The sequence below is a fragment of the Papio anubis genome, chromosome 13 (assembly GCF_008728515.1).
Source record: "Papio anubis isolate 15944 chromosome 13, Panubis1.0, whole genome shotgun sequence".
NCBI lineage: Eukaryota > Metazoa > Chordata > Mammalia > Primates > Cercopithecidae > Papio > Papio anubis.
The window spans coordinates 69,656,071-69,681,484 of NC_044988.1; the positions used below are offsets into that span (position 1 = coordinate 69,656,071).

The 25,414-nt window shown below is 43.4% G+C and overlaps 1 protein-coding gene across 3 annotated transcripts; it reads left to right on the plus strand.

The window, feature by feature from the left end:
* Nucleotides 1–25,414, plus strand: MSANTD3 (Myb/SANT DNA binding domain containing 3). Of its 3 annotated transcripts, none has more exons than XM_031654358.1 (3): nt 1–201; nt 15,620–16,070; nt 24,231–25,414. In XM_031654358.1, exons 2-3 carry the CDS (start codon nt 15,653–15,655, stop codon nt 24,638–24,640), a joined length of 828 nt encoding a protein of 275 aa, XP_031510218.1. In that variant the 5' UTR covers nt 1–201; nt 15,620–15,652; the 3' UTR covers nt 24,641–25,414. The 3 variants fall into 3 exon arrangements, with proteins under 3 accessions (XP_031510218.1, XP_031510219.1, XP_031510217.1); XM_031654359.1 differs by lacking the exon at nt 1–201 and adding an exon at nt 237–377; XM_031654357.1 differs by lacking the exon at nt 1–201 and adding an exon at nt 14,360–14,413.

Below are 25,414 nucleotides of genomic sequence, written 5' to 3' on the forward strand. Positions count from 1 at the left end.
CGCGAGGGGGCGGCGGCGTCCCAGCTGTGGCCGCGGCGCTGCTGGCGGGGCCTGGCCACGGCAGGGCGCGCCGCCGCCGCCCGGCGCTCGAGGCCCGCGGCCCTCCTGGCCGCCCTGCTCGCCAGAGGAACCCAGGCCGCCCGCGCTCGCGCCTCGCCGGCCCCTCCCCCGGTCGCCGCGGCCGCCGCGCCGCCGCTGCAGGTAGGAGGCTCCCCTTCCGGGCGGGCAGCAGCGGGGCGGGGGCGCGGGTGGGGGGCGCGGGCCGGGCGTGCAGGGGCCGGGGGCCGGCATGGCGGGTTTTCGGGCCGAGCCGCTGCGACCCCTGCCTTGCAGGCTGGGCGCCAGGCGGCCGCCTCCGCGCGCCGCGATGGGACTCGGTGAGTAGGGCCGGCCTGCTGCCTACAAAGCCCCGGGGCGCGGGCCTCCGGGGGACTCAGTGGCGCGCCCATGGCAGAGAGTGGGGTGGGCTCTGGACTCCCGGGCTGGGGGAGCTCCTTGGGGGGAATCCAGATGACCCGCAATACCGCAGTCTTCCCATCCCGGCGTCCCCACTGTGTGCTGATCACTGTGCTCGGCGCTTTTCCATACTTGGCTCCTTTAAGACCCCCAGTGCCCCGCCCGTCCAGAGTGTAACGGGAGGGGTCCCTCACTTGCAGGATGAAGGCCAAGCATCACATCCTTGCTTGACTGACCTTGGGAAAGCTCCTTTACTCGGAGCCGGGGCTACTGTTTCTGTAAATTAGAGGCGGGGGTCGGGGGGGAGTGGTATTATATCTACCCTCAGGTGCTATTGTGAAAGATAATGTATATAAATGATAACAGCTAAATTTTGAGCACTTTCTATGTACCAGGCCCAAGGTACTGAACAGTTGGCATGAATTATCATTGAATCATCACACTGGCGCTGTGAGGTAGTTACTGTAAATTGCATGAATAATCTTTATTTAGGAGTACTAAACAGTGAAAAATTTAGTCTCCCTATTCCGATTCAGGAGATTGGGTATTAGGTGTGATAACATTTAAGATTACAGACGTTCCTGCAGTATCGAGGAGAGTAGTTGTAGGATGCAGGGATATATTTGTCATACATTTAAAACTGGAGGTAGGATAAGATCAAGGCCAGAGAGTGTGCCTTTCAGCATGTCAGAGAAGATGGTTGTATTCCAAGGAAATTGCTGAATACGAATTCAAAAACATAGTTTATGAGTTAGGATTGAGGACGGCTGTGGAAGTCTGGGGCCAGAGAGAGACATGGGATGGACTAGGGGGGAGAAGAAGGATTCTAAAGTCCTGGAAGAAGATGTAGAGGAAGGTACCAGGGTTCACCATCCCTCCCCTGCAGAATTCTGGACCAGGATTGCTGGGCCAGATTTCAGCCCTCCCTTGGAGACCCGGGATGGGGGACGAAGGCTGCTGGGTCAGGAGGTGGGGAGGGATGTTATAGGATGTCTCTTTTTACTCCCAGGCAAGGCCAAAAATATTCAGATTGATGGAGGGTGGGGTGGTTGGGCCTCCTAACATGCCATTATCCCTTCTCACAGAATTCTTGTGTTTCAGGGCATGGGGATGCTTGCCAGCCCTAATGGTTGATGAGATGCTTAAAATACAAAAGTCTCACTGATATAATGGAGGAGAGCATTTTCAACACCATTCATTGGGTTAGAGAAGTAATGGGCCTGAGGAGATTATTTTGGGTTTCAGTTTAGAATGGGGAGGACTAAAAAGGCTTTGGATCCTGAAGAAGGAAGTGAGGCAGGAAGGGCCCAGGCACTGCACCTATGGGGAAAGGCAGGAGAAGGAGGAGCTGAGGACTTCACCCCACCATCTGCAGAATACCCAACAGGCTGTTCAGTTCTCAGCTACCAAGGGGGCACCCTCTCCTCTCCCGGTTTGTGATGATTTGTTACTTAACGTATTGTGGAAGATCAAGGGCTGGACTCAGGCACTCCTGTCCTGAGTGAGTAGGAAAGAATTCTGGGAGAAGGGTGTTTTGTTTTGTTTTTAACCAGGCATTGAAGCAGAGAGTAGGTGGGTATGTAGCGATGGTGAAGGTAGGGAACACCATGCATAGTTGGAAGAGCAATTGCTTTGGAGAGATAGAGTGTTTGGGGTTTGAATCCTAGCTCTGCCATTTCTTAGCTTTGTACATTTTTTTTGTGAGGATAAAATAGTGTTTTTTCACATACCTGGCGTGCAGTTCAACAAGCACTAGTGCCGTTTTCCCTGTCCGTGATAACATCCATTCAACAAATGTCTGCTGAGCACCAGTCGCGTGCTGAGTCATATGTTACATTCTGGGGATACAGCGATGAGTCAGAAATTATGTATTCCCTAGGAATTTCCCAGTCCAGTGTGGGAGATGGACGCAAAGAGCAAATTGAAAAAAAAATATGGGAAGTGTTACAGTACAGTCATGTACAACTGGCAGCGAGCTCATAGAAGAGTAACTCATTCTGAGCCAGTGGGAACTCAGGGCCAATCTATATCTACCAAGATAAGTATGAGACATTATGACACAGGTTTTTGTTTTGTGGGGTTTTTTTGTTTGTTTGTTTGTTTGTTTTTTGAGACAGAGTCTCGCTCTGTCGTCCAGGCTGGAGTGCAGTGGCATGATCTCAGCTCACTGCAGTCTCCACCTCTTGGGTTCAAGCGAGTCTCTTGTCTCAGCCTCACGAGTAGCTGAGATTACAGGCGCCCATTACCACGCCCAGCTAATTTTTGTAGTTTTAGTAGAGATGGGGTTTCACCATGTTGGCCAGGCTGGTCTTGAACTCCTGACCTCAGGTGATCCACCCACCTCAGCCTCCCAAGGGGTTAGGATTATAGGTGTGAGCCACTGTGCCCGGCCATGACACAGGTTTTGAATGCTCCTTTACCACCTAGCTTTGATCTCTTTTGACTTTGTCTTATCTTTGCCCTGATAGTCTCTCCTCAATCTCTCTCAAAAAAAAAAAAAAAAAAAAATCTAGTTGAATTGTGTGTGTAATTCGTAAGCTGCTTCAACCCCATTTTAGAAGGTAGCCATTATAAAGAAAATAAACATAACAGACTGGGTATTAATTGAGGAAGGCTTAACAAAAATTGCATGAGAGTTGGGCTTTGAAGATTGAAAATGGGCCGGGCGCGGTGGCTCACGCCTGTAATGCCAGCACTTTGGGAGCGAGACTTGGTTTCCAAAAAAAAAAAAAACAAAAAAAGATTGAAAATGGGCCCTTGGTGGCCTTGGGGTGAAGGATTCCAGCCAAAGGAAGCCGCATGTTGAGTTTGGTCTGGTTAGGGTGAAAAATACATGGAGAGGATGAGGGGCTGGTGAGGGTGCTATAATCAGGGCCAGATCCAGAAAGGCCATGAATGCCATGTGAGGAGTTGAGACTTTTATCATTTAGGCAGTGGGAGAGACGTCTGAGGTTTACAAGGAAGCCTGTGGCTTGATCACTGTGTTTTAGGAAGATCCCTGTAGTTGTGTTGAAGAGAGACCGGAAGTTTGGGAGACCATTTTAGAGATTAGGTCTGACCACAGACATGGGCAGTGAGAATGGGAGAGGAGGGAACAGATGTTGGGGTAAAATGTACCATAGGTCGCATGTGATTGTTAATTAGTCGCATGTGATTGAAGATTACATTGATGTTTCTGCTTTGGGAAGCCAAATTGAAGTGGCTGACATCATCAGAAATCAGAAGATTTTGGTGTAGGGGAATAATTAGTTTTTGGCTATGGAGAATTGGAGTTTTCTGAGGTGCCCATGATGGGGTGCAGAGGTGGCTGATAGATAATTGGAAATGTGTTTGATGCTAAGGAGAGAGGTTGGGGCTTGGAAGAGAGGTTCTTCCATCACTGCCACTTTCTTCTTTTTCTTTTTTTTTTTTTGAGACAGAGTTTTGCTCTTGTTGCCCAGGCTGGAGTGCAGCCGCACGATCTCGGCTCACCGCAACCTCTGCCTCCTGGGTTCAAGCAATTCTCCTCCCTCAGCCTCCTGAATAGCTGGGATTACAGGCATGCACCACCATACCTGGCTAATTTTGTATTTTTAGTAGAGACGGGGTTTTTCCATGTTGGTCGGCTGGTCTCGAACTCCCGACCTCAGGTGATTCTTCCACCTCAGCCTCCCAAAGTGCTGGGATTACAGGCGTGAGCCACCATGCCTGGCCTTTTTTGTTTTTTATTTTTTTTTATTTTTTAAAAGAGACAGGGTTGTGCTCTTTTACCTAGGTTGGAGTGCAGTGGTGTAATCATTGTTCGCTGCAGCCTCAAACTCCTGGGCTCAGGTGATCCTCCCACCTCAGCCTTCCAAGTAGCTGGGATTACAGATGCTCCTGCCTGGCTAATTTTTAAATTTTTTTTTTTTTTTTTTTTTTTTTTTGAGACGGAGTCTCGCTGTGTCTCCCAGGCTGGAGTGCAGTGGCGTGATCTTGGCTCACTGCAAGCTCCGCCTCCCGGGTTCACGCCATTCTCCCGCCTCAGCCTCCCGAGTAGCTGAGACTACAGGCGCCCGCCACCACGCCCGGCTAGTTTTTTGTATTTTTTTAGTAGAGACGGGGTTTCACCATGTTAGCCAGGATGGTCTCGATCTCCTGACCTCGTGATCCACCCGCCTCAGCCTCCCAAAGTGCTGGGATTACAGGCTTGAGCCACCGCGCCCGGCTAATTTTTAAATTTTTATTTTTAGAGATGGAGTATCACTGTGTTGCCCAGGCTGGTCTCAAACTTCTGGCATCAAGCAGTACTCCCCTCTCTGCCTTCCAAAGTGCTGGGATTACAGGTGTGAGCCACTGTGCCTGCGTCCCCCCTCCCAACTTTTTTTTTTTTTTTTTAAACAAACACTGCGAATCTACTATGTGCTAAAGATACAAATAAAATGTAGTTCAATGCCTCAGAGCTCACCATCAGATAGGGAGAGCCTTCAGGATATGGATAGATCTCAGTGCAGAGTAATTCTGAGTGCTGCAAGAGGAAAATACTTGGTACCCTTCTCCTATTGAGAGCTGATGGTTGTAGCTGAAGTGGTGGGAGTGGAGGAGAGTGTACTCAGTAGACGAGAAGTAGGTTGGAGTGGGAACACCTACAGAAGGGGACTTTCTGTTTTTCAACATTTCTTTCTGTGGAAGATACCTTAATAATGATTCCAAAGGCATTTCAGGGAAGCCGTGGGTGGGGATGGTTTAAGATGGAGTGTGGAGAAGGGGAAGGAAGGGGTTAGGACTTTTAAGAACTCTCATCTGGTTTATAGAGGGGACTGTGAGGGTGGGAAAGTGGGGGAGCCCTGGCTTTCAACACAAGGCTGGTTCTGCATGCATACAGTCACACTCAGGCACAGATGATGAAAATAAACATTTCCAAGTTACATGGCTGCCTGGAGTGGGTGGAAAAGTGGTAGAGAGGGAATGCATTAGAGAAAGCAAGTTCGGTGCTAGGTTTGACTGGAAAGCTCTCGAAAGGAAAGAAAGAAGGTGGAGAGGCAGAGAGAGCTTGGGTGAGTGGCCATCCTGGGCACACAGGTATGTACATGTGCAGGCAGGTAAGAGTACTGTCTGATTACTCTCACCTCTGGATAAAATGAAATCCTGAAGGCATCATAGTGGTATTGAGGCTCTTAAAACATTGCCATTTCTACCTCCTTTGAACTGTAATGATATTTGCAAGAAGGAAATGATTATTTTATGATAAATCCTTTGTAAGAGGAGAAATTTAAAATAATAAAACATCTAGCGGCCGGGTGCGGTGGCTCACACCTGTAATCCCAGCACTTTGGGAGGCCGAGGCGGGCAGATCAGGAGATCAGGAGATCGAGACCATCCTGGCTAACACGGTGAAACCCTGTCTCTACTAAAAATACAAAAAAAATTAGCTATACCTGATGTAAATGACGAGTTGATGGGTGCAGCACGCCAACATGGCACAGGTATAGATATGTAACAAACCTGCACGTTATCCACATGTACCCTAGAACTTAAAGTATAATAATAAAAAAAAAATTAGCTCGGTGTGGTGGTGGGCTCCTGTAGTCCCAGCTACTTGGAAGGCTGAGGCAGGAGAATGGCGTGAACCCGGGAGGCTGAGCTTGCAGTGAGCTGAGATCGCGCCACTGCACTCCAGCCTGGGTGACAGAGCGAGACTCCGTCTCAAAAAACAAAACAAAACAAAACAAAAATCTAGCAATAATTAGTTTAAAAAAATGCAAATGGTAAGCAGGTTGGTTATGGCATTTAATTCCACAAATATTTATTGAGTGCTTGATGTACACCAGGCTCTCTGTAAGGAGCTGTAGTGAACAGATCAGATCACCTGCTTTTGCCATTTCACCTGGAACTGCTTAACTTGCATAGTTAAACCTGTGTATGGGCCTGAAGCAAAATAACAAGGTCATCTAAAGTGCTGAGATCACTTCATTCTGCTGTAATGCTCTCTTTCATTGGCTGGTAACTCCACCAGCCTCATAAATAATCAGAAAATACCAACTATGTGTCTTTGGCAGTGAACTGTGGAAATTAGGTTGCAGAAAAATCATTTTAATGGCAGTAATAGATGACCAGTACTGGATAGGACTTTAGAGAATACCCCCTTGAGCTTTATAATTTAGAGATGAGGAATTAACAGCAAGTAAAGAAGGCGTGCCAAGACAGATGTCACAAAATGAATGACAGAGTTGAGAGCAGTGCCCTGGAGTTTTCAAACGGTACAGTCGGGGAGGCTTGAGAGTACCTAGCCAAAAGGGCATCTTGATGGTGAGGGGATTCTAAAGTGGGAAAGGGGTTGGAAAGCAAACGAAGAAGCCTTGATTTCAGACCCTCCCCTGTAACTAGGGCCTCGGGAAGCCCTGTTTTGCTCTGAGCCTCAGTTTCCTCAACTGTAAAGTGAGAGGATTAGATTGAGGTCCTTCTTTAAAATGTATTTATATTTTTTCTTTTTCTAAAGCTGCACTCTCAGGAGCAGCGGTAGGGTTGGGATTTGAGGCCATAGGTCCAAGCCCGTGTCCTTAACCTCTATATTATACTACCTTTTTTTTTGGAGATAGGGTCTTGCTCTGTCACCCTGGCTGGCGTGCAGTGGCATGATTATATCTCACTGCAACCTCAAACTCCTGGGCTCAAGGGATCCTCCTCTCCTAGCCTCCCTAGTAGCTGGGGCTGTAGGCACAGGCCACCTTGCCCGGCTAATACTTTTAATTTTCATTTTCATAGCAATAGAGGTCTCTCCTTGTTGCCTAGGCTGGTCTTGAACCCCTGGGCTCAAGCAATCCTCCTGCCTTAGCCTCCCAAAGTTCTGGGATTACAGATGGGAATCACCACACCTGGCCAATGTGCTTTGTAGTTTAAAAGAAAGGTTATTTTTGAGGTGTTGAGTCAGGAGACAGGCGAGATACCAGGGTAGGAAATAGCCTTTCTACCTTTAGAGCAAGTGGATTGCCCATTACTTGCCAGGCCTTGCTTGTGGGGAGGGCTGCCACGTGTCCTTCAGTTCACTCACCACTTCTGAATATGTTCTTTAAGTCTTTCCCTCCTGAGCTGTGGCCCTGCTTTGTTCTCAAATTCATCTAATTTCAGTCTATTCAAGTAGGAATTAAGTTTCCTGTTCTAGATCCCCCCAATTTTGGAATATGTGCTTGGGCTCATCTCTGTCACTGTGCTTATCACACTGCCTTGTCACCAGCCTATCCCACAATACATGTGCATTATGTCTTCATGGGACTGTGATGTCCTCATTGGTCTGTGATCTTGATCTTAAGGAATACCATTCTCTCTGATGCCTGCACAGAGTAGGTGTTCGGTTAATCCTCGTATATCCTCCCTGCCTCTGCTTTCTGTTGATCCCCTACCCTACTGTGGACACATATACATCCTGCTCATTTCTTCCTTTGAAACAGTCTTTGGCTGGGTGTGGTAGCTCACGCCTGTAATCCTAATCCCAACACTTTGAGAGGCCGAGGCAGGCGGATCATCTGAGGTCAGGAGTTCAAGACCAGCCTGGCCAATATATAGTGAAACCCCATCTTTTTTAAAAATACAAAAATCAGCTGAGTGTGGTGATGGGTGCCTGTAATCCTAGCTACTTGGGAAACTGAAGCCGGAGAATTGTTTGAACCTGGGAGGCGGAGGTTGCAGTGAGCTGAGATCATGCCACTCTACTCCAGCCTGGGCGATAGAGCTAGACTCTGTCTCTCAAAAAAGAAAGAGACAGTCTTTGGTGTGTACTTCCTCCTTTCCAATAACATTGTCTCCAATCAGAGTCCAGGCCTTTTCTTGTCAATTATTTATCTGATGATCTCCTTCAACTCTCTCCGTTCATATCCTATACATTCTTAAAGATCTAGCTCAAATGTCATCTTATTCATGAGAATGCAAGTGAACCTCTTCCCTCCTCTGCACACTCAAGGCGCTTTGTCCTCTCTTCTGGTGTCTGTTTCAGCGTGCCTCTCATTTTAGTTGTCAGTTTGTGCATGTCAGCGCTCTTTCTAGGCTGGAGGGTTCAGCCTGCCCCTGTATCTCCCACATACTCTAGAACAGTGCTGAGCCTTTGGCAGGAGTTCATTACATATTTGTTGAATTGTGTGTGTATGAAATAAAGAGCCAATAACTATATATACACACACACCCTATATATATACACACACACACACACACACACCCTATATATATATATGCGTGCACACACACACACAGCACTATTCTATTTTTGGAAGCAGTTTAATATGGGTGGGAAGAGTAGAAAGAACTAAAATTGATTGAAGCTGTAGTCTGTGTTTCTTTATTCACGTTGCAGGACTGTTGTGCAGAGGGAATGAGGCAGGGCCGGGGTAGCGGGGGGAGTAACTCCATTTTACAGATGAAGCATTAGAGGTTGATTGACTTGCCCAAAGTCACACGGTTGGTAAAGTCAGGATTTGAGCCCAGGTTTTCTGCATCCACTGTCTTGGTTGATTTCACCTCACTTTAAGATCAGCAGTCTATTAATGTCCTGAAGTCTGATTTTCCAGTGCCACAGCTCTTCAGTCATGGTACCCATTCTGAGTATTAACATCAAAGAACTCCACTTTCCACAAAGAGCAAGAGATGGGAAATCTTGACAAGTTTCTCTAGTCTTTGCTCAAACTTTAGGACTTAGTTTCACCCTTGGTGGACTTAAAAATCACTAGATGGTACATTAGTCTTCTCAGGCTGCCATAATAAAATACCACAGATTGTGTGGTTGAAACAACAGAAATTGGATTCTCACAGTTCTAGAGGCTGAGAATGCCAAGATCAAGGTGTTGGCAAGTTAGGTTTCATCCTGAGGTCTCTTCTCATGGCTTGTAGGTGGTGGCCATCTTGCTGTGTGCCATCTTGCTGTGTTCTTACATGACCTCCTCTTTATAAGCCATTGAGGATAACGGGGCACACCAGCTTCCTGGTGTCTCTACTTATCAAGGCACTAACCGCACTGGACCAGGGCCCCATACTTATGTCCTTATTTAACCTTAATTGCTTCCTCAGATGTCCAGTCCCCAAATACAACCACTAGGGAATTAGGGCTTCAACATATGGATCTTGGGAGGACACAGACATTTAGTCCATAAACAGATGAATTTTTGTTTTAAGTTGGATATTAAATGTATGCATTACAGTATTTTGCTGGTTTAGTCAATGTTAGTGTTTTGGAAATTGTGCTAATTGTTTCCTTCTTGTTCTTCTATGGGTATGGGAATGGTGCCTTTTGATTTAGGCCTATCTGGGTCTTTGCCTAGTCCAAGGGGAACTTCCATTGCATTTGAATTTTGCTATTTTATTTGACCATTTCTACTTTAACGCAGCTTTTTTTTTTCCATTAAGAGATGGGGTCTCACCATGTTGTCCAGGCTGAAGTGGGGTGACTGTTGACAGGCACAATCATAGCTCACTATTGCCTCTGACTCCTGGGCCCAAGTGATCACCCTGCCTCAGCCTCCCAAGAAGCTGGGACTACAGGCACCACCCTACCCAGCCAATGTAACCTTTAGTGTACTGTTTTGTCATGTATGATACTGTGTGCATGGTGGGCTGTTTTATGCCTATATCAAAATATCTGCATTTATAAAATGTTTACTGAGATCCCACTTTGTGAGGGTCACTGGGCTGCTTGTTGCCCTGCAACCATGCATAAGAATGGATCGTATACTGTCTACCTGAACAGCAGACACAAGAGATAATGGCTCCTGAGCAGAATTGGGGGACAGGGAAGGCCAGTCCATCCCTAATAAAAGTTGATGCAGCAGGGAAGGCTTGTTATGTTGTCATTTATAACCAATTATGGACATTGCTGAATAGTTTTAAACAAGAGTATCCTTTCTAGCCTCAAAGTTTCGATTAATAAGCATTAATAAGCTTTGCTGGAGAGACCTCTTTGGGAAGTATTTGTTTATGTGCTCAAGTGTAATGCCAGCATTCCCCCGAGGCATGGACCATGTTAAAGCTCCAAAAGATCTCCACGGTTACCTTTCAAATGTATGGCTTGACCTTGGCTCACTGCAACCTCCGCCTCCCAGGTTTAAGTGATTCTCCTGCCTCAGCCTCGTGAGTAGCTGGGATTACAGGTGCATGCTACCACACCTGGCTAATTTTTTTATTTTTAGCAGACACGGAGTTTCACCTTATTGGCCAGGCTGGTCTTGAACCCCTGACCTCAGGTGATCCACCTGCCTCGGCCTCCCAAAGTGCTGGGATTACAGGCATGAACCCCCATGCCTGGCCCAAACATACAGTCTTACTGGTTCAGCTGCAGAAATCAGAGCTCTGGTTAGAGTGAGGAAGGTACACGTGGGAGGATTATGGGCCCTAAGTTTGAAATCGGGAGGAGGTAATGGAGGGAGGGAGATGAGTGGGGGAACAGCCAACAGATGGAGACACACTCCACCTAAATTGCCCTATCCTGGGCCCTTTCCTGGCTGATGATTAGAGTGTTAATGGCCATGCTTTGAGCAAGGGAATAGAGGCTATCACTAGGTCTGAAACAAGAGAGCTAAGCAGAGCAGAGAGGAACATGGGCACTGGAGTAAGTCAGACCACTTACTATTTGTGTGACCAGAGTAAGTTACTGAGCCACAGTTTTCTTATCTGGGAAATGGGAATAGTAATTGGTTAAGGGAGATAAACAGCCTATTTCACAAGGCTGTTGAAAATCCATAAGGAACCTTTGGGGTACATTGCCTTGTATCAGAATCCCTTTATAGCCAGGCAGAATGAACCACAAGGCCCAAAGAGGCCTGCTGTTCTACGAAATTAAGCAAAGTAAATTGGTAACTTTGGATTTACTTAGCTAGTGATTAAATAACAGTTTAGTTAATAGGCTATTAATGGTCCCCAGGTGTTGGTAATTCTGAGTATTTGCTTTTGAGAGCAGTCGTATAATTTCTGCTGATACTTTATATATATAGGCATGTATATATATTTACATATATAAAGTATCAGGAGAAATATGTACATGTACATTATATATATGTAATGTACATGTATATAATGCACATGTATATACATATATAGTATATATACATATTACACATGTATATACATATATATAGTATATATACATATTACACATGTATATACAATATATAGCTCTCAGAGGCTATTTTTGGGAGGGTTAAATGATATTGTGCATATTAAACATTTGTTACACCTACAATACAGGCTCAATAAAAGTTATCTATTATTGCTATCATTATTACTCTGAGACACAACTGGCCTCATATAAGGCAATAAACTTTGTGAAATTTAGACTCCCCACAAGTCCACCACCACCTGGTTGCAGCTAGAGGTGCTGCACACATCTTGAGGAAAAGTGAAATTGCTTGGAATTAATTCCATGTAATTTCAGTCCCACTAAGGATCACAAGACCTTTGTTGAGAGTGTGGCTTGCTTACCTCAGAACTGAAATTCATATATCATTAATCAATGAAGTGACTTTTTTACCTCCACAGTTGGCACAGAATAAAAAAACGAAATAGGGAAATGGACATGCTTATGTGCCATCAATAGAAATGTAATTGGTGCAACATTTTACAAGGACAAGTTGGGGATGTAACAGAAGTCTTAAGTATTTTTATCTTTTGGTGCAACGGTCCTAGGAATTTATCTTGAAGAAATAAAATAGAAAAAAGAGATTTATTCAGAAAGTATGTGTGTGTATACACATGTATAATGTATATGTAAAATAGCATTACATATAACAACAAAATAGGTAGTAATCCTTTTTTCATTTGTGAATCAGAGTTCCTAATCCTTACAGCAGCAATTCTTAGGAGTGGGGAAAGTTGGCATATTGACATCTTCTGGAGCAGAGGCATTGAGGATGGGGAATTGGATCAGAATCTGCTGTGTAAGCTGTGTAATTTAAGAACAGGCTGTGTACCTGTTGATTTCATAACAAAAACTACAGAAAGTAAAGCTGGACATAGACATGTTGGCAGATAGAGATACTACAGAAGAGAGATATTGTACAGGGTGTATGTTAATAAATTTCATTTTGGGGAACATTGATTTATAGGGAATAAAAGTATGGGTGAAGGTAAAAAATTAATTTGGGACCTTTGAGGAAGGAAGAGCCTGGGTTGGGTATCATTGTATGGATATTAGAGCAACATGATCAAAACACGAGCATGGGAAATTAGCATTATAGGGACACATCCCCAAAGATAAATGTCCACTTATTTAGCTTTGCTCAGGATCTGAGGGCCAAACCATCTTTGACATGTGTCTGAACCGCCCAGTGTCTGATACCTGATGCGTCCAGTATGAATGTAGAGCAGGGTACCTGGCATTTGGAGACACAGATTACCCTCATACTTCATTCTATTAATAACAACTTCTAGGATGAGGCAGTGCGTAGTGAGAGACCCTGATCAGGTTCTGTCACCCTCATGTAAAGCCCACACTCCTTGGCCTCAATTTGAAGGGTCTCTGATCCGGCCCAGTCCTCTCCATCCTCAGTCAAACAGATTTCAGGCATTCACAACTACAGAAACTCCTTCCCAGGCATAGTGTGTGAGTAGCTGGCTTGAAATAATGTGATTTAAAATTAATGTACCATAAACTTAAAAGTCACAGCCTCCCCCGCCTAATTTTTTATTATGGAATTTAAAAACATAACAAAGGTTGAGAAAATAACTTAATGAATCCTTGTGTACGTATGACCTTTGATTTCAAATTATCCCATTTTCAGCTAGTGGGACTCTTTTCAAGATGGTTCCTAATTTTCTTTCTTTCTTTTTTTTTTTTTTTTTTGAGATGGAGTCTTGCTCTGTCGCCCAGGCTGGAGTGCAGCGGCACGATCTCGGCTCACTGCAAGCTCTGCCTCCCAGGGTCAAGCAATTCTCCTGCCTCAGCCTCCCGAATAGCTGGGACTACAGGCGCCCGCCACCACGCCTGGCTAGTTTTTTTTTTTTGTTTTTTTTTTTGTAGTTTTAGTAGAGACAGGGTTTCACTGTGTTAGCCAGGATGGTTGCGATCTCCTGACTTTGTGATCCACCCGCCTCGGCCTCCCAAAGTGTTGGGATTACAGGCGTGAGCCACCATGCCTGTGCAGTTCTAATTTTTTGATGTGATTGGTCAGTTTTAAATGGACTGCCTCATTAGTATCTTGATGCATGCCTATTACTCTGAGAAATCAGAGGCTTGGAGAATGTAAGAAGGACTGGGAATACGTTGGCCCTTTCCAACAAGGGGAATGATAATGCTTTCTTTATTGCCGCAGTCAGTGTTGCTTAGCTACATTTTTGCCGTAACATATTTGAGAGGTTAATTTTATAAGAAGCTTTCTGTGATTAAAAGATGTGGGGAAAGTGTGTGGTCCTAAAACACACATAGGTTTCATACACTTCACTCGAATAAGACATTCACTAAGCACCTGTTGTGTGAAACATGCTGACTCAGCACTGCGGAGGATGACAAGGTGACTTATGGGAATCATGGTTTAATCATTTGGAGTGACCCAAGGCAAGAGGCTGAGAGACAGTTGTGGAATGATTCTAAGAATACTAGACTCCTAGGGCAGTCCAAGTTCTGGACTTTCCATGTCACCATCTTTGTGATCTTGTGCAATCCACTTCACCTTTCTGACCCTTACTTCTCTCAGCCGGAAAGAGACTTGAGGAATGTAAAGAGGAACATTGAACTCAGTCTCTTAAGTGCCTAGGCCCTTTCACATCTGAAATTACATACATTGTTTACTTAGGATTTTAAAAAGCAGCCCTCATACCTGAAGGATCACAGACTCCAACCCCTCATTTTAAAGATGAAAAAACTGAGGTTGCCGTTGCTTCAGGTATATGCCACAGAGTGACAAAAACATCAATTTTTTTTTTTTTTTTTTTTTTGAGACAGTGTCTCCTTTGTCATCCAGGCTGGAGTGCAGTGGTATGAACATGGCTCACTGTAGCCTCGACCTCCTGGGCTCTGGGATTACAGGTGCGTACCACCACACCTGGCTAATTTTTTTTTCTTCTTTTACTTTTTCTTTCTTTCTTTCTTTCTTTTCTTTTTTTTTTTTTTTTTTGTAGAAACAGGGTTTTGCCATGTTGCCCATGCTAGTCTCGAACTCCTGGGCTCAAGCAGTCTACCTGCCTCAGCCTCCCAAAGTGCTGGGATTACAGGTGTGAGCCACCGTGCCTGGCTGTACATCATATGTGTGTATATATATATATATTTTTTTTTTTTTGAGATGGAGTCTCACTCTGTTGCCCAGGCTGGATTGCAATGGCATGATCTCGGCTCACTGCAACCTCCACCTCCCGGGTTCAAGCAATTCTCCTGCCTCAGCCTCCTGAGTAGCTGGAATTACAGGCACACGCTACCACGTCCAGCTGATTTTTGTATTTTTAGTAGAGATGGGGTTTCACCAGGTTGGTCAGGCTGGTCTCGAACTCCTGAGCTCGTGATTCGCCCGCCTCGGCCTCCCACATCATATTATATATTTGATTACACGGTGGCTTCTCTTGTCCTCAGCTGTAACAAAACTTTTAGAAAGCTGTTTAGTTCTAAAACTGGCTAACATGATTTGGGGGAAAAATCAGTTGCCTAACATGAAAGAAAACTCAATTAAGAAATCAGAGTCTAGACCGGGCGCGGTGGCTCACGCCTGTAATCCCAGCACTTTGGGAGGCCGAGGCAGGCAGATCACTTAGGGTCAGGAGTTCGAGACCAGCCTGGCCAACATGGTGAAACCCTGTCTCTACCAAAACTACAAAAAAAAAAATTAGCTGGGCGTGGTGACAGGTGCCTGTAATCCCAGCTATTCGGGAGGCTGAGGCAGGAGAATTGCCTGAACCCAGGAGGTGGAGGTTGCTGTGAGCTCAGATCGTGCCACTGCACTCCAGCCTGGGCGACAAGAGCGAGACTCCATTTCAAAAAAAAAAAAAAAAGTTCAACTTTTCTTTTTTTGCTGTTATATACCAGATAGTCACAGTATAGCTAGCAATCCAGTTTGAAGTAAAACCCCATTCCTAGTACATTTCTAAATATTCTCCAGAGTCCTGAATATCATAATTCAACATGAATGAAAAAGAAAGTACTGTATTTCAGACAAGGGAATCAAGTCAGGAATTAAGCTTCAGTGATTCGTAGGCATTGTTTTTGCTGGAGTTGGTAATCATTGCTTCAAACTTCCTTTTACAGGATAGCTAGCGGCCAGGAGAAATATAGTGGAAAATGCAAAACAACGAAATTATAAAGCCTGCCAAATACTTCTCAGAATTGGAAAAGAGCATCCTGCTGGCTTTAGTAGAAAAGTATAAATATGTGCTGGAATGTAAGAAAAGCGATGCGCGAACTATTGCCCTTAAGCAGCGTACCTGGCAGGCGCTGGCCCACGAATACAACTCTCAGCCCAGCGTGTCCCTGCGGGATTTCAAACAGCTGAAGAAGTGCTGGGAGAACATCAAGGCTCGGACCAAAAAAATTATGGCCCATGAAAGGAGAGAGAAAGTGAAACGGAGCGTCAGCCCTCTCCTGAGTACCCACGTCCTAGGGAAGGAGAAGATCGCCAGCATGCTGCCGGAGCAGCTCTACTTCCTGCAGAGCCCCCCGGAGGAGGAGCCCGAATACCACCCCGACGCCTCGGCCCAAGGTATCCGTTCCTGATGCCAGTGTGCACGCTCTCACTGGGTACCTGTTTGACATTTTAATTTTAAAATCCTCCATTTTGAGGGAACTTCTGAAAATGAAACTTTTGTATCAAACTCGTTTTTCCTAATTCAAGATCTCAGGATTATATAGGACATTCAAAGTCATATAGAGGTGGGCGCAGTGGCACGCCTGTAATCCCAGCACTTTGGGAGGCTAAGGCAGGAGGATGGCTTGAGCCCAGGAATTTGAGACCACCCTGGGCAACAAAGTGAGACCCCCATTTCTACAAAAAATAGAAAAAATTAGCTGGGTGTGGTAGCGTGCACCTGTAATTCCAGATACTTGGGAGGCTGAGACTGCAGGATCACTTGAGCCTGGGAGGTGGAGGCTGTAGTGAACTGCACCACTGCACTCCAGCCTGGGTGACAGAGAGAGACCCTGTCTCAAAAAAAAAAAAAAAAAAAGTATCTAAAAACAAAAGTACTTGTTTACATCATTGTGCTAACTCTCTTCGAGACTTTATTATTACTTAAACATAAAGAAAAATAAGGAACTGCATTAATGGAGTTCTCATTCGTGAGGTGCTGCAGTTGCCTATCAACCTATCTCAAATATGTTAAAGAGAATTTTATGAAGATTTATATTCATCCACTCCATTTCACTTTTTTCAAAAAATATTTTTGGAGGTCCTTATTATTTGCAAAGCATTGCAGTAGGCCACTCAAAAGGCCATATTAAAAGAGCCAACTGGCTGGGTGCTGTGGCTCACGCCTGTAATCCTAGCACTTTGGGAGTCTGAGGCAGGCGGATCACCTGAGGTTGGGAGTTTGAGACCAGCTTGACCAACATGGAGAAACCCCGTCTCTACTAAAAATACAAAATTAGCTGAGCATGGTGGCGCATGCCTGTAATCCCAGCTACTTGGGAGGCTGAGGCGGGAGAATCGCTTGAACCTGGGAGGCAGAGGTTGTGGTGAGCCAAGATAGTGCCATTGCACTCTAGCCTAGGCAACAAGAGCAAAACTCCGTGTCAAAAAAAAAAAAAAAAAAACTATTTCAAACTTTAAAAAAAGTGTGGAGACTAATATGATGAACGCCCTGTAGCATTCACCCAGATTAAAAACCAGCATTTTTAGCCGTTATACTATTGTGATCCACAGTTTTGGTTTGTGGCACCCCGGGGATCTTGAAAAACTCCCAAAAAATTAACTTTTAAGTTTAATATACTTCCATTAAAAAGAGAAAAATATGTCATACGTAATTCTTAGGGAAAAAAACACTGTCATACAATGAAGGATGCAGTGATAGTGTGTCATGGCTTCAGAAGGTTGGAATTAAGGGACTATTGAAATGTCTGTAGGCAAGGGGAGGGTGGAAATGCACACAGATAAATTTCCAGCAATTCCTGCTTCTTTTCAGACAGGAAGTGGCCAGTTTATATAAAAATTTATTGCAGTTTTCTGAAAACAGACATTGAAGCAGAGGATGTTTCCTGGTGGGGGACAGAGGGTTGTTCATAAGGTGCGTCAGGGACCCAGCAAGCACTTCCCCAGGATAGTCTGGTTCTCAGCTTGCAGGATGGGAAATTCACTTGTCAGTGTCTCCAGAGTAGACTGAGCTCTGAGGGACTGGCTCCTGTTAATTAAGAGTAACAAGAAGCAGTCCAAAGCCAGGCATGTTATCTGTGTAGAGTGGAAAAGATAATTGCCAAGTGAATCAAATACATGTTTTTGATTAGCACCTTTTTTTCTGTCCTGTAGGCAGACGATCCTGGAGAAGCAAATTGTGATCAAAAGTTTGCTTACTGATCATTTGACCAAGGTTAAGTCCAGGAAGCCAGTTGGGTAACCATAGTGGTTTATGTTATGAACTTCATGCATCGATTTCCAGTGTAGGAACCTTGTGTCTGGGTTTTGATCCCTGAGTTCCCAAGCCAGGGTACCTCCTAGCAGACAGTTTATGGGGGCACTGTCAGCTCTCTTTCTTATGCCTCCTCATTGCTGCTTCTGTCGTGCATGGACTCTCACTGCTAATTAATGGTGTCCTTGTTTTGGAGATGTTTATAGCTTTAGCCAGTTACTCTCTGTTCCTCTCCATCTTGCTGGCTTCAGAGCCATTTAGCTTCTGTGAGGCTGTGGAGGAGTGTGCTGGGGGAGGAGGGAATGGATCAGCAGGGCTGCTCTTTATATTGCATATGTTCCCTGGGAGATACTGCTGAGGACCATGCTGGTGTGAGCTGCTTTCTGTTCATTTTGCAAACCTGTGATCCAGATTATTGTATATTGATTTCATAGGGTTATTCTTAGGGGGCCTGGACAGTCTTATTTCCCCATTTTCAAATTCTGGGGTGGGATCTAGGAAAGTTCATCCCACAAATTTTTTTCTCTTTCTTTTTGGAAGAAATGATGTAATTCATTTACTCATAAACATAATTTATAAATTTTCAGCAGAAGGGAATAAAGGTGCATTCTCAGTGTTTTCCTTGTAGTGACGTTTAATAGTGACTCAAGTATAAAGGGATTTATTTTAAATTGGATATTTGTATATAGATGACGCTGGGGACTCCCCTTTTTGCTGGTGATTATTAAAGCATAGCCAAATGCTCCTTGCTCCTGTGTCCAGGTCCTATCTGGACGGTAGTGGAGAACCTAGTGTGTCCAAAGGTAATCTGTTAATACTAGTAGGTATGGTACTGGAACTCTTTCTATACAGTAAAACAACTTTGAGTTCATTTCACTCATTTTGCATTTCAATTTTTTTTCAAAAAAGAAAAAGAAGCCTGGAATTGTCAGTCATCCTTTCTGGGAGTTGGTGGGAAAAAGGTAGAAAATCTGCTCTAGAGTTATGGCCCTCATTACATCTTGTGTATTTGACATAAGGAATGTGTGTGTGTGTGATCTTTCTAACACTGTGCTGTCTAATACAGTTGTCACAAGCCACATGAGGCTCATAAGCACTTGAAATGTGGGTAGACCACATTAGGATGTGCTATAATTGCGCACACCACATTTTGAAGACTTAGTACCAAAAAATGTAAAAAAACCTCATTAAATAATTTTTATATTGTTACATGTTGAAACGATAATATTTTAGATATATTGGATTAAAAAATATGTTACCAAAATAAATTTCATCTTTTTTTTTTTACTTTTCTAATGTTACTCTGAGGATATTTTAAATTATATATAAATAGCTTATATTGTCTTTCTGTTGGACAGAACTGTTCCAACACCTTACAGGGTACCTGTTACAGAATTAGGTACTCAGAAATTTGTTGGAATTTATGATAAAACTGTTAAACAGGATCGACTCTAATAGTATTCCACTAGAGGCCTCTCTGTAACTACTTTTTGGTATGAGATAGTTTCAACTGTGTCATCTTGATCACTGTCCCTTGGATATACTTAGCTTTGTCAATGACTTTCTGAAAATGTCCATCGTATTCCAACACACTAGTCTTAAAATTTAAGTATAACACTTAGGTATATATTAATATTTGCAAAAAACCCCAATATCTCCTCTTTAAATATATTAAAACAATTTACACCCTGCAGATTTTATGATGTGTGATAATTTGGCTTTGACACTTATCTTCCATTATTTTGAGGGAAACTGTGTACAGAACCAACTAAGGGAGTCAACAAAATTTGCTAGGAGTGGCTGGGAGGCTAGGATAACCAAAAGTCAAATACATTTAAGAAAACTAAGCTTTGGAGTAGCACCCAAATGTCTTAGGATAATTTATATTTAATTTCACATTCTATGCTATAAAGTGATACTTGATAACTGTGAACATTTCTTAATAAATGCCATTATTATTACTGTTCAATCCTAATCTTTGGGGGTGAGATCTCTGGTACCAGAGGGCTGAATTACATTTCCAGTCATGGCACACCAGCCTCACTGGTCTGTGAAAAGCCTTTCTTTTGTTAGTTAGGTGTTTGCTCCATTTTTATTCCATTTTTTCATTTTCTTCACCTGCACCTGAATCATTCTAACATGCTTACATATTCTTTTACATGTGTTTTGTGTGCATCTATTCTAAATTTATATAGATTTAAATTTGTGCTAGAGATACCATTTTCTCTGCTTTTTTCACTTAGAAGAGTCTTTTTAAGATCCGTTCCTAGGCTGAGCACAGTGGTTCATGCCTGTAATCCCAGCACTTTGGGAGGCCAAGGCAAACGGATCACTAGAGGTCAGGAGTTCAAGACCGTCGTGGCCAACATGGCAAAACTCCCATCTTTACTAAAACTACAAAAATTAGCCGGGCATGGTGGCGCACACCTGTAATCCCAGCTACTTGGGAGGCTGAGACAGGAGAATTGCTTGAACTCTGGAGGCGGAGATTGCAGTGAGCCAGTATTACACTACTGCACTCCAGCCTGGGTGCCAGAGCCAGACTTCGTCTAAAAAAAAAAAAAAAAAAAAAAAAAAGATCAATTCATTGCAGTGTGTAAGTCTAGTTTCTTTCTTTTAGTTAATGTGTTATACTCCATAACATGCATCCACCCATCTTATTTATCCACTTTCCCAGGCAGCCTTATTTCCTGTATCTGGGGTTTGGCCTGTTTATAGTTTCCTTCCCATCCTTTTGCTGTCATGGTAGATTTTTCCTGCTGATATTAAACTTACTCCAGTTGTCCAAGTGAAAGAACATCCCCTTGGCTTTCCTGGTCCCGGGAAAGCTGTTGGGATTTCCTACCCTTTTTGCATAAGATTGAGTTGTTTTCTCCTTCAGGTGGCTTTGTTTTGCCTCTGAGAGAGATTACATGGTGGGTATTTGCAGCACAGTGCCATTCCTAGGCTAGTCTTTTTCCAATTAAGAGAGGATTCTTCCCATCTGAACAGTAGTTTCTATTCATTGGAGCAAATATGTGTGTGAAAGTTAATTAACTATACCATCGGGCCTCTTTAGTTGAAAGCCCCATCTTCTGCCAGAGTCTTCTTAAGAGACCTGGCTTTTTTTCCTTTAAAATTTGGATGTTAGCACACATTTAAACTAAAAAGAATGGTTTTAAAGAAGAGTTATTTTTCTCATCCCAGACGCAAACATACTGCCTTTTTATGTTCACAGCTCTAGAAATTTAGAGATCGAAATGCATGATACATACCCATATTCTTAATAAGAGATGGTTTTATAGTGGATACAATTTGGAGGCTGCATTTTAAGATATGTAAGTGATCAGCTAAGCAAGTGGAAGAGTGGGAGGCTGATTATTGTAGTGGTTGAGTTTGGATTTTAGAGTCATACAGACTTAGATTAGAATCCTGGTTCTTTCAACTAGCCACGTGACCTTGGATATTATATTTGGTTTTCTATAATAATACCTCCCTCATAGGGTAAGGATTAGATGAGGTAATGCTATAAAGTGCTAGCCTAGAACCTGGTTAGCTGCTCAAAAAACAGTAGGTGCTATCATCATCATCATCATCATCACTGTCATCATCAGGTCTCTAAAGCCTGGAATTGTTGAGATGAAAGTGAACATTTAGAAATTGGAGGAGGCTGGCGCAGTGGCTCACGCCTATAATCCCAGCATTCTGGGAGCCAAGGCGGGTAGATCGCTTGAACTCAGGAGTTTCAGACCAGCCTGGGCAACCTGGCAAAACCCCGTCTCTACCAAAAAATGCAAAAAATTAACCAGGCTTGGTGGTGCATGCCTGTAGTCCCAGCTAGTTGGAGGCTGAAATAGGAGGGTCACTTGAGCCTGGAAGCCAGAGATTGCAGTGAGTTGAGATTGCACCGCTGCACTCCAGCCTGGGTGACACAGTGAGACCCCATCTCACCAAAAAAAAAAAGAGGAAGAAGAAGAAGAAGAAATTAAAGAAATTGGGTGAGACAGCAGCATTGTGAGGGGATGAACTTTAAGGACTCAAGAGGAGTATCCAGAACTATCCCCTGGAATGAAATCAAAGAGAAAAGAGACTAGAGGTACCACAAAATGTCTAATGTGTCCAGTCTTTAAAGAAGACATTTTCCAGAATGTCTTCCTTTCTAGATCCAGAACTAGAAAGGAAACAGGTGAGGTAATGCTCTTTGCAGTTGAAGCTCACACCCGAGGGCCCTATTCTCAGTGTTAAGCCTCTCCCATTCCTTTGTCCTGTGCCTTGGATACCCACACAGAGCACTGTTCCCTCTCTGTGGTTGGGCGTGTTAGGAGGTATGTGACCCACTGCAGGTAATTCATCCCATACACATTTCTTACATGCCCAGCACTATACCAGGCCCTGTGTCAGGTTCTACATGAGGATGAGCAGAAGCAATCTCTGTCTTAAAGTTCTCAGAGACTTGAAAGGGAGGTAAACTGCCAGTTTTAATAAGGGTTCTGCCAGAGGTAGGCCCAGGAGGCAGTGGGAGCATGAAGGAAGAGCTGTCTTTGAGGCCAGAGCTGTCTCCAGGAAAGATTTCCAAGAGACATTTTCATTATTTCTGAATGGCACAGAGGTGGTTTTTTTTTTTTTTCAACCTTCTCTTCCAGAAGTAAGATTTTTACCTTTTCTTTAATCATAATTACGGACTAGTTATGGTTGTTACTTTACCTCTTGGAGTGGAATAATTAAACAGTAGCCATTTTCCTGTTATTAACAGGGTATTATGAATTAGGTTTCCCCCAGTAGCTGTTAGCATTCCCAGCATCTCATCTTCCAGAATAATGGAGTGGACGTAATAATGTAATCAACTCTGTTAATAAATTGGCATTGTTTTTCTCCAAGGAGAAGATTCTCATTATTGGAAATGTAAAGCTTCTCAAGAAAGCCTTAGAGTCACAGCTAGAAGACTCCATGGGTTAGTGGAGTTAGTGGTTTCTTTATTGCAACTCCCTTAATTGACACTGATGTTACTGCTCTATTAAGAAATCAGGGCAAACATAGCACCTACCAAACATGGTATCCTTTTGCATCCATATACTCTTCGTTTTATATTCAAGGGTTCAGCCAATAAACATTTACTAGGCATCCACTGTGTACCAAACAAAGTAATTAGTACCCAAGGATTAAAAAAAGAGAATGTCATCGTGCCAATACTAGTGTGTGTTAAGTGCTGTAACAGAAAAGTACATATAAAGGAGAGACCTGAGGTTTCACAGAGCAAGTGGCATTGGTTTTGAATGAGTAGGAGTTGGGGGGAGGTTAAAAAAGCAAGACTACAGTAAGTGGAGGGACAGATAGCCTAACTTTAAGCAGAAGGAACAATGAAACAGAATTATGAAAAAAAGCATGACCTTATAAAGGATGTGAGTAGCTTGTGGTAGGAGTGAAGGGTACACAGGGCATTTGGAAGAGTCAGACAAGAAAGGAAGGTCAGCATCAGGTTATGAGTTTTCCTAGGGTAGATTAAGAACAGAGCCACGGATGGGAACCCCCAGGAGAATATGAAAAGGTAACAGGTGAGTACAGCAAGAGTCTCTGTACATCAAGAAGACTTGAGAAGGAGCAATCAGAGAGGAAGGCATCTTAGAAATTAGGCGATTCATGGTTCAGAAGCTAATGGAGGAAAGAAATTTCAAGGATAGTCAAGTACCAGAGATAGGTTGAATAAGAGGGACATTGAAAACTCCCCAGATGGCAGTGCTGGAGAGTAAAGGGAAAATGTTTGTGAGGGAGTTAAGCCAGGGAATGTAGGCTCATCTTTCAAGGAACAGCATTTACAAGATGGCTCTCCAGGGTAAGGGCTAACACCTGTGACCAGGAAACAGCAATAGCACTCTTGCAAAGATTACACATATGTGTTCATAGCTGAATGAGAAGTTGGCAAAGGATGATCAGACTGATAGAGAACTTACTTTGAAGATCCACACTGGCCTTGCACTGTGGTCCTACGCTCATCAGAGTTGGGCACATTTCAGTTTAGAATATCAACATAACAAGGTCTCCGATTCTTGATAAGCATGGTTTTCTGACAACGGATCCCATACTTCGAAGTTCTAGGAAATAACCTAACAAAACCCCTTGTCATTATTTCTTAAGAAAAAATTGCTTTTGATTTGTGGGTTTTTAAAAAGTCAGGTGTTGTTAGGGTGCCTGTAGACATGAAGGCCAAAGCAGACATGGTTTTAGATACATCCTGTAATGAAGGACCCTGTCATTTGAAATAGGATTGGTTTTTTTTCTCTGCCTGTAAAATCTTTGAACATATGTTTTCTGCTACTGTTTTTCAGAATCATTTGCTGTTTCAAATAGAGAACTGTGCGATGATGAGAAAGAGTTCATACATTTTCCAGTATGTGAGGGGACCTCTCAACCTGAACCCTCGTGTTCAGCTGTCAGAATAACAGCCAATAAAAACTACAGGAGCAAAACCTCTCAGGAAGGTGCTTTAAAAAAGATGCATGAGGAAGAACACCATCAACAAATGTCCATCTTACAACTGCAACTGATACAAATGAATGAGGTGCATGTGGCCAAAATCCAGCAGATAGAGCGAGAGTGTGAGATGGCAGAGGAGGAACACAGGATAAAAATGGAAGTTCTCAATAAAAAGAAGATGTATTGGGAAAGAAAACTACAAACTTTTACCAAGGAATGGCCTGTTTCCTCATTTAACCGGCCCTTTCCCAATTCGCCCTAAGACTTTGGGGGTGGCTCTCTTGTAATTAATCTGTGTTGGCAAAGAATGTTTGGAACATGGACTTGCGGTCAGTAACCTGTAACAGAGCTACAACTAGGAAAATTAGAGTGGTAGTAGTCACTTATTTAAGAATTCATTCAGGTAAACAGCTGCACCCTCTGTACCCCTTAAGTGGCAAAGAAGCTGTTATAGTCTTCTGAAAATTATCACTATGAGTGCTATAATTCTGAATGTAATGTCTCTTAATTAGAATTCATACAAGAACCACGTGTGAGTGTTGTTGTTTTTTGTTTTTTGTTTTTTAAATCAAATGCAAGTGTGACTATAAAGGAGTGTGGCTGTTTTTTTGGGTTTTTTTTTTTTTCTTTTTTTCTTTTTCTTTTTAAACAGACAGCAGAACTTTTCTATCCAAATGAATGCCCTCCCATCGAAAGTGACTGTCCTGGGAGGCTACACGTTTCTCCAGTGGTGATGCTGTTGCTCAAACTTGCTAGAGGTCTTCAGGGAATCTCCATGAGAGCTGCCACACTTTTTAAATTTTCTCAGTATCATCCTCTGAGTATGCATTTTCTGTTTTTAAACAGCCCAGTGTTTAGAAGGGTATTTTCTAATGTGGCTCATAAACCACCTTTTAAGGCCTTTTCTTTTCTAAATAATTCTCCAACAATGGTAGTTCTGTTGGAACTAAGGATGTAACTACTTTGAGGGAGAAATGTTCGTTTAGATTTCTACATTCTGGTATGTGAGTTTTATTAAAAAAAGAAAGACTTGCAA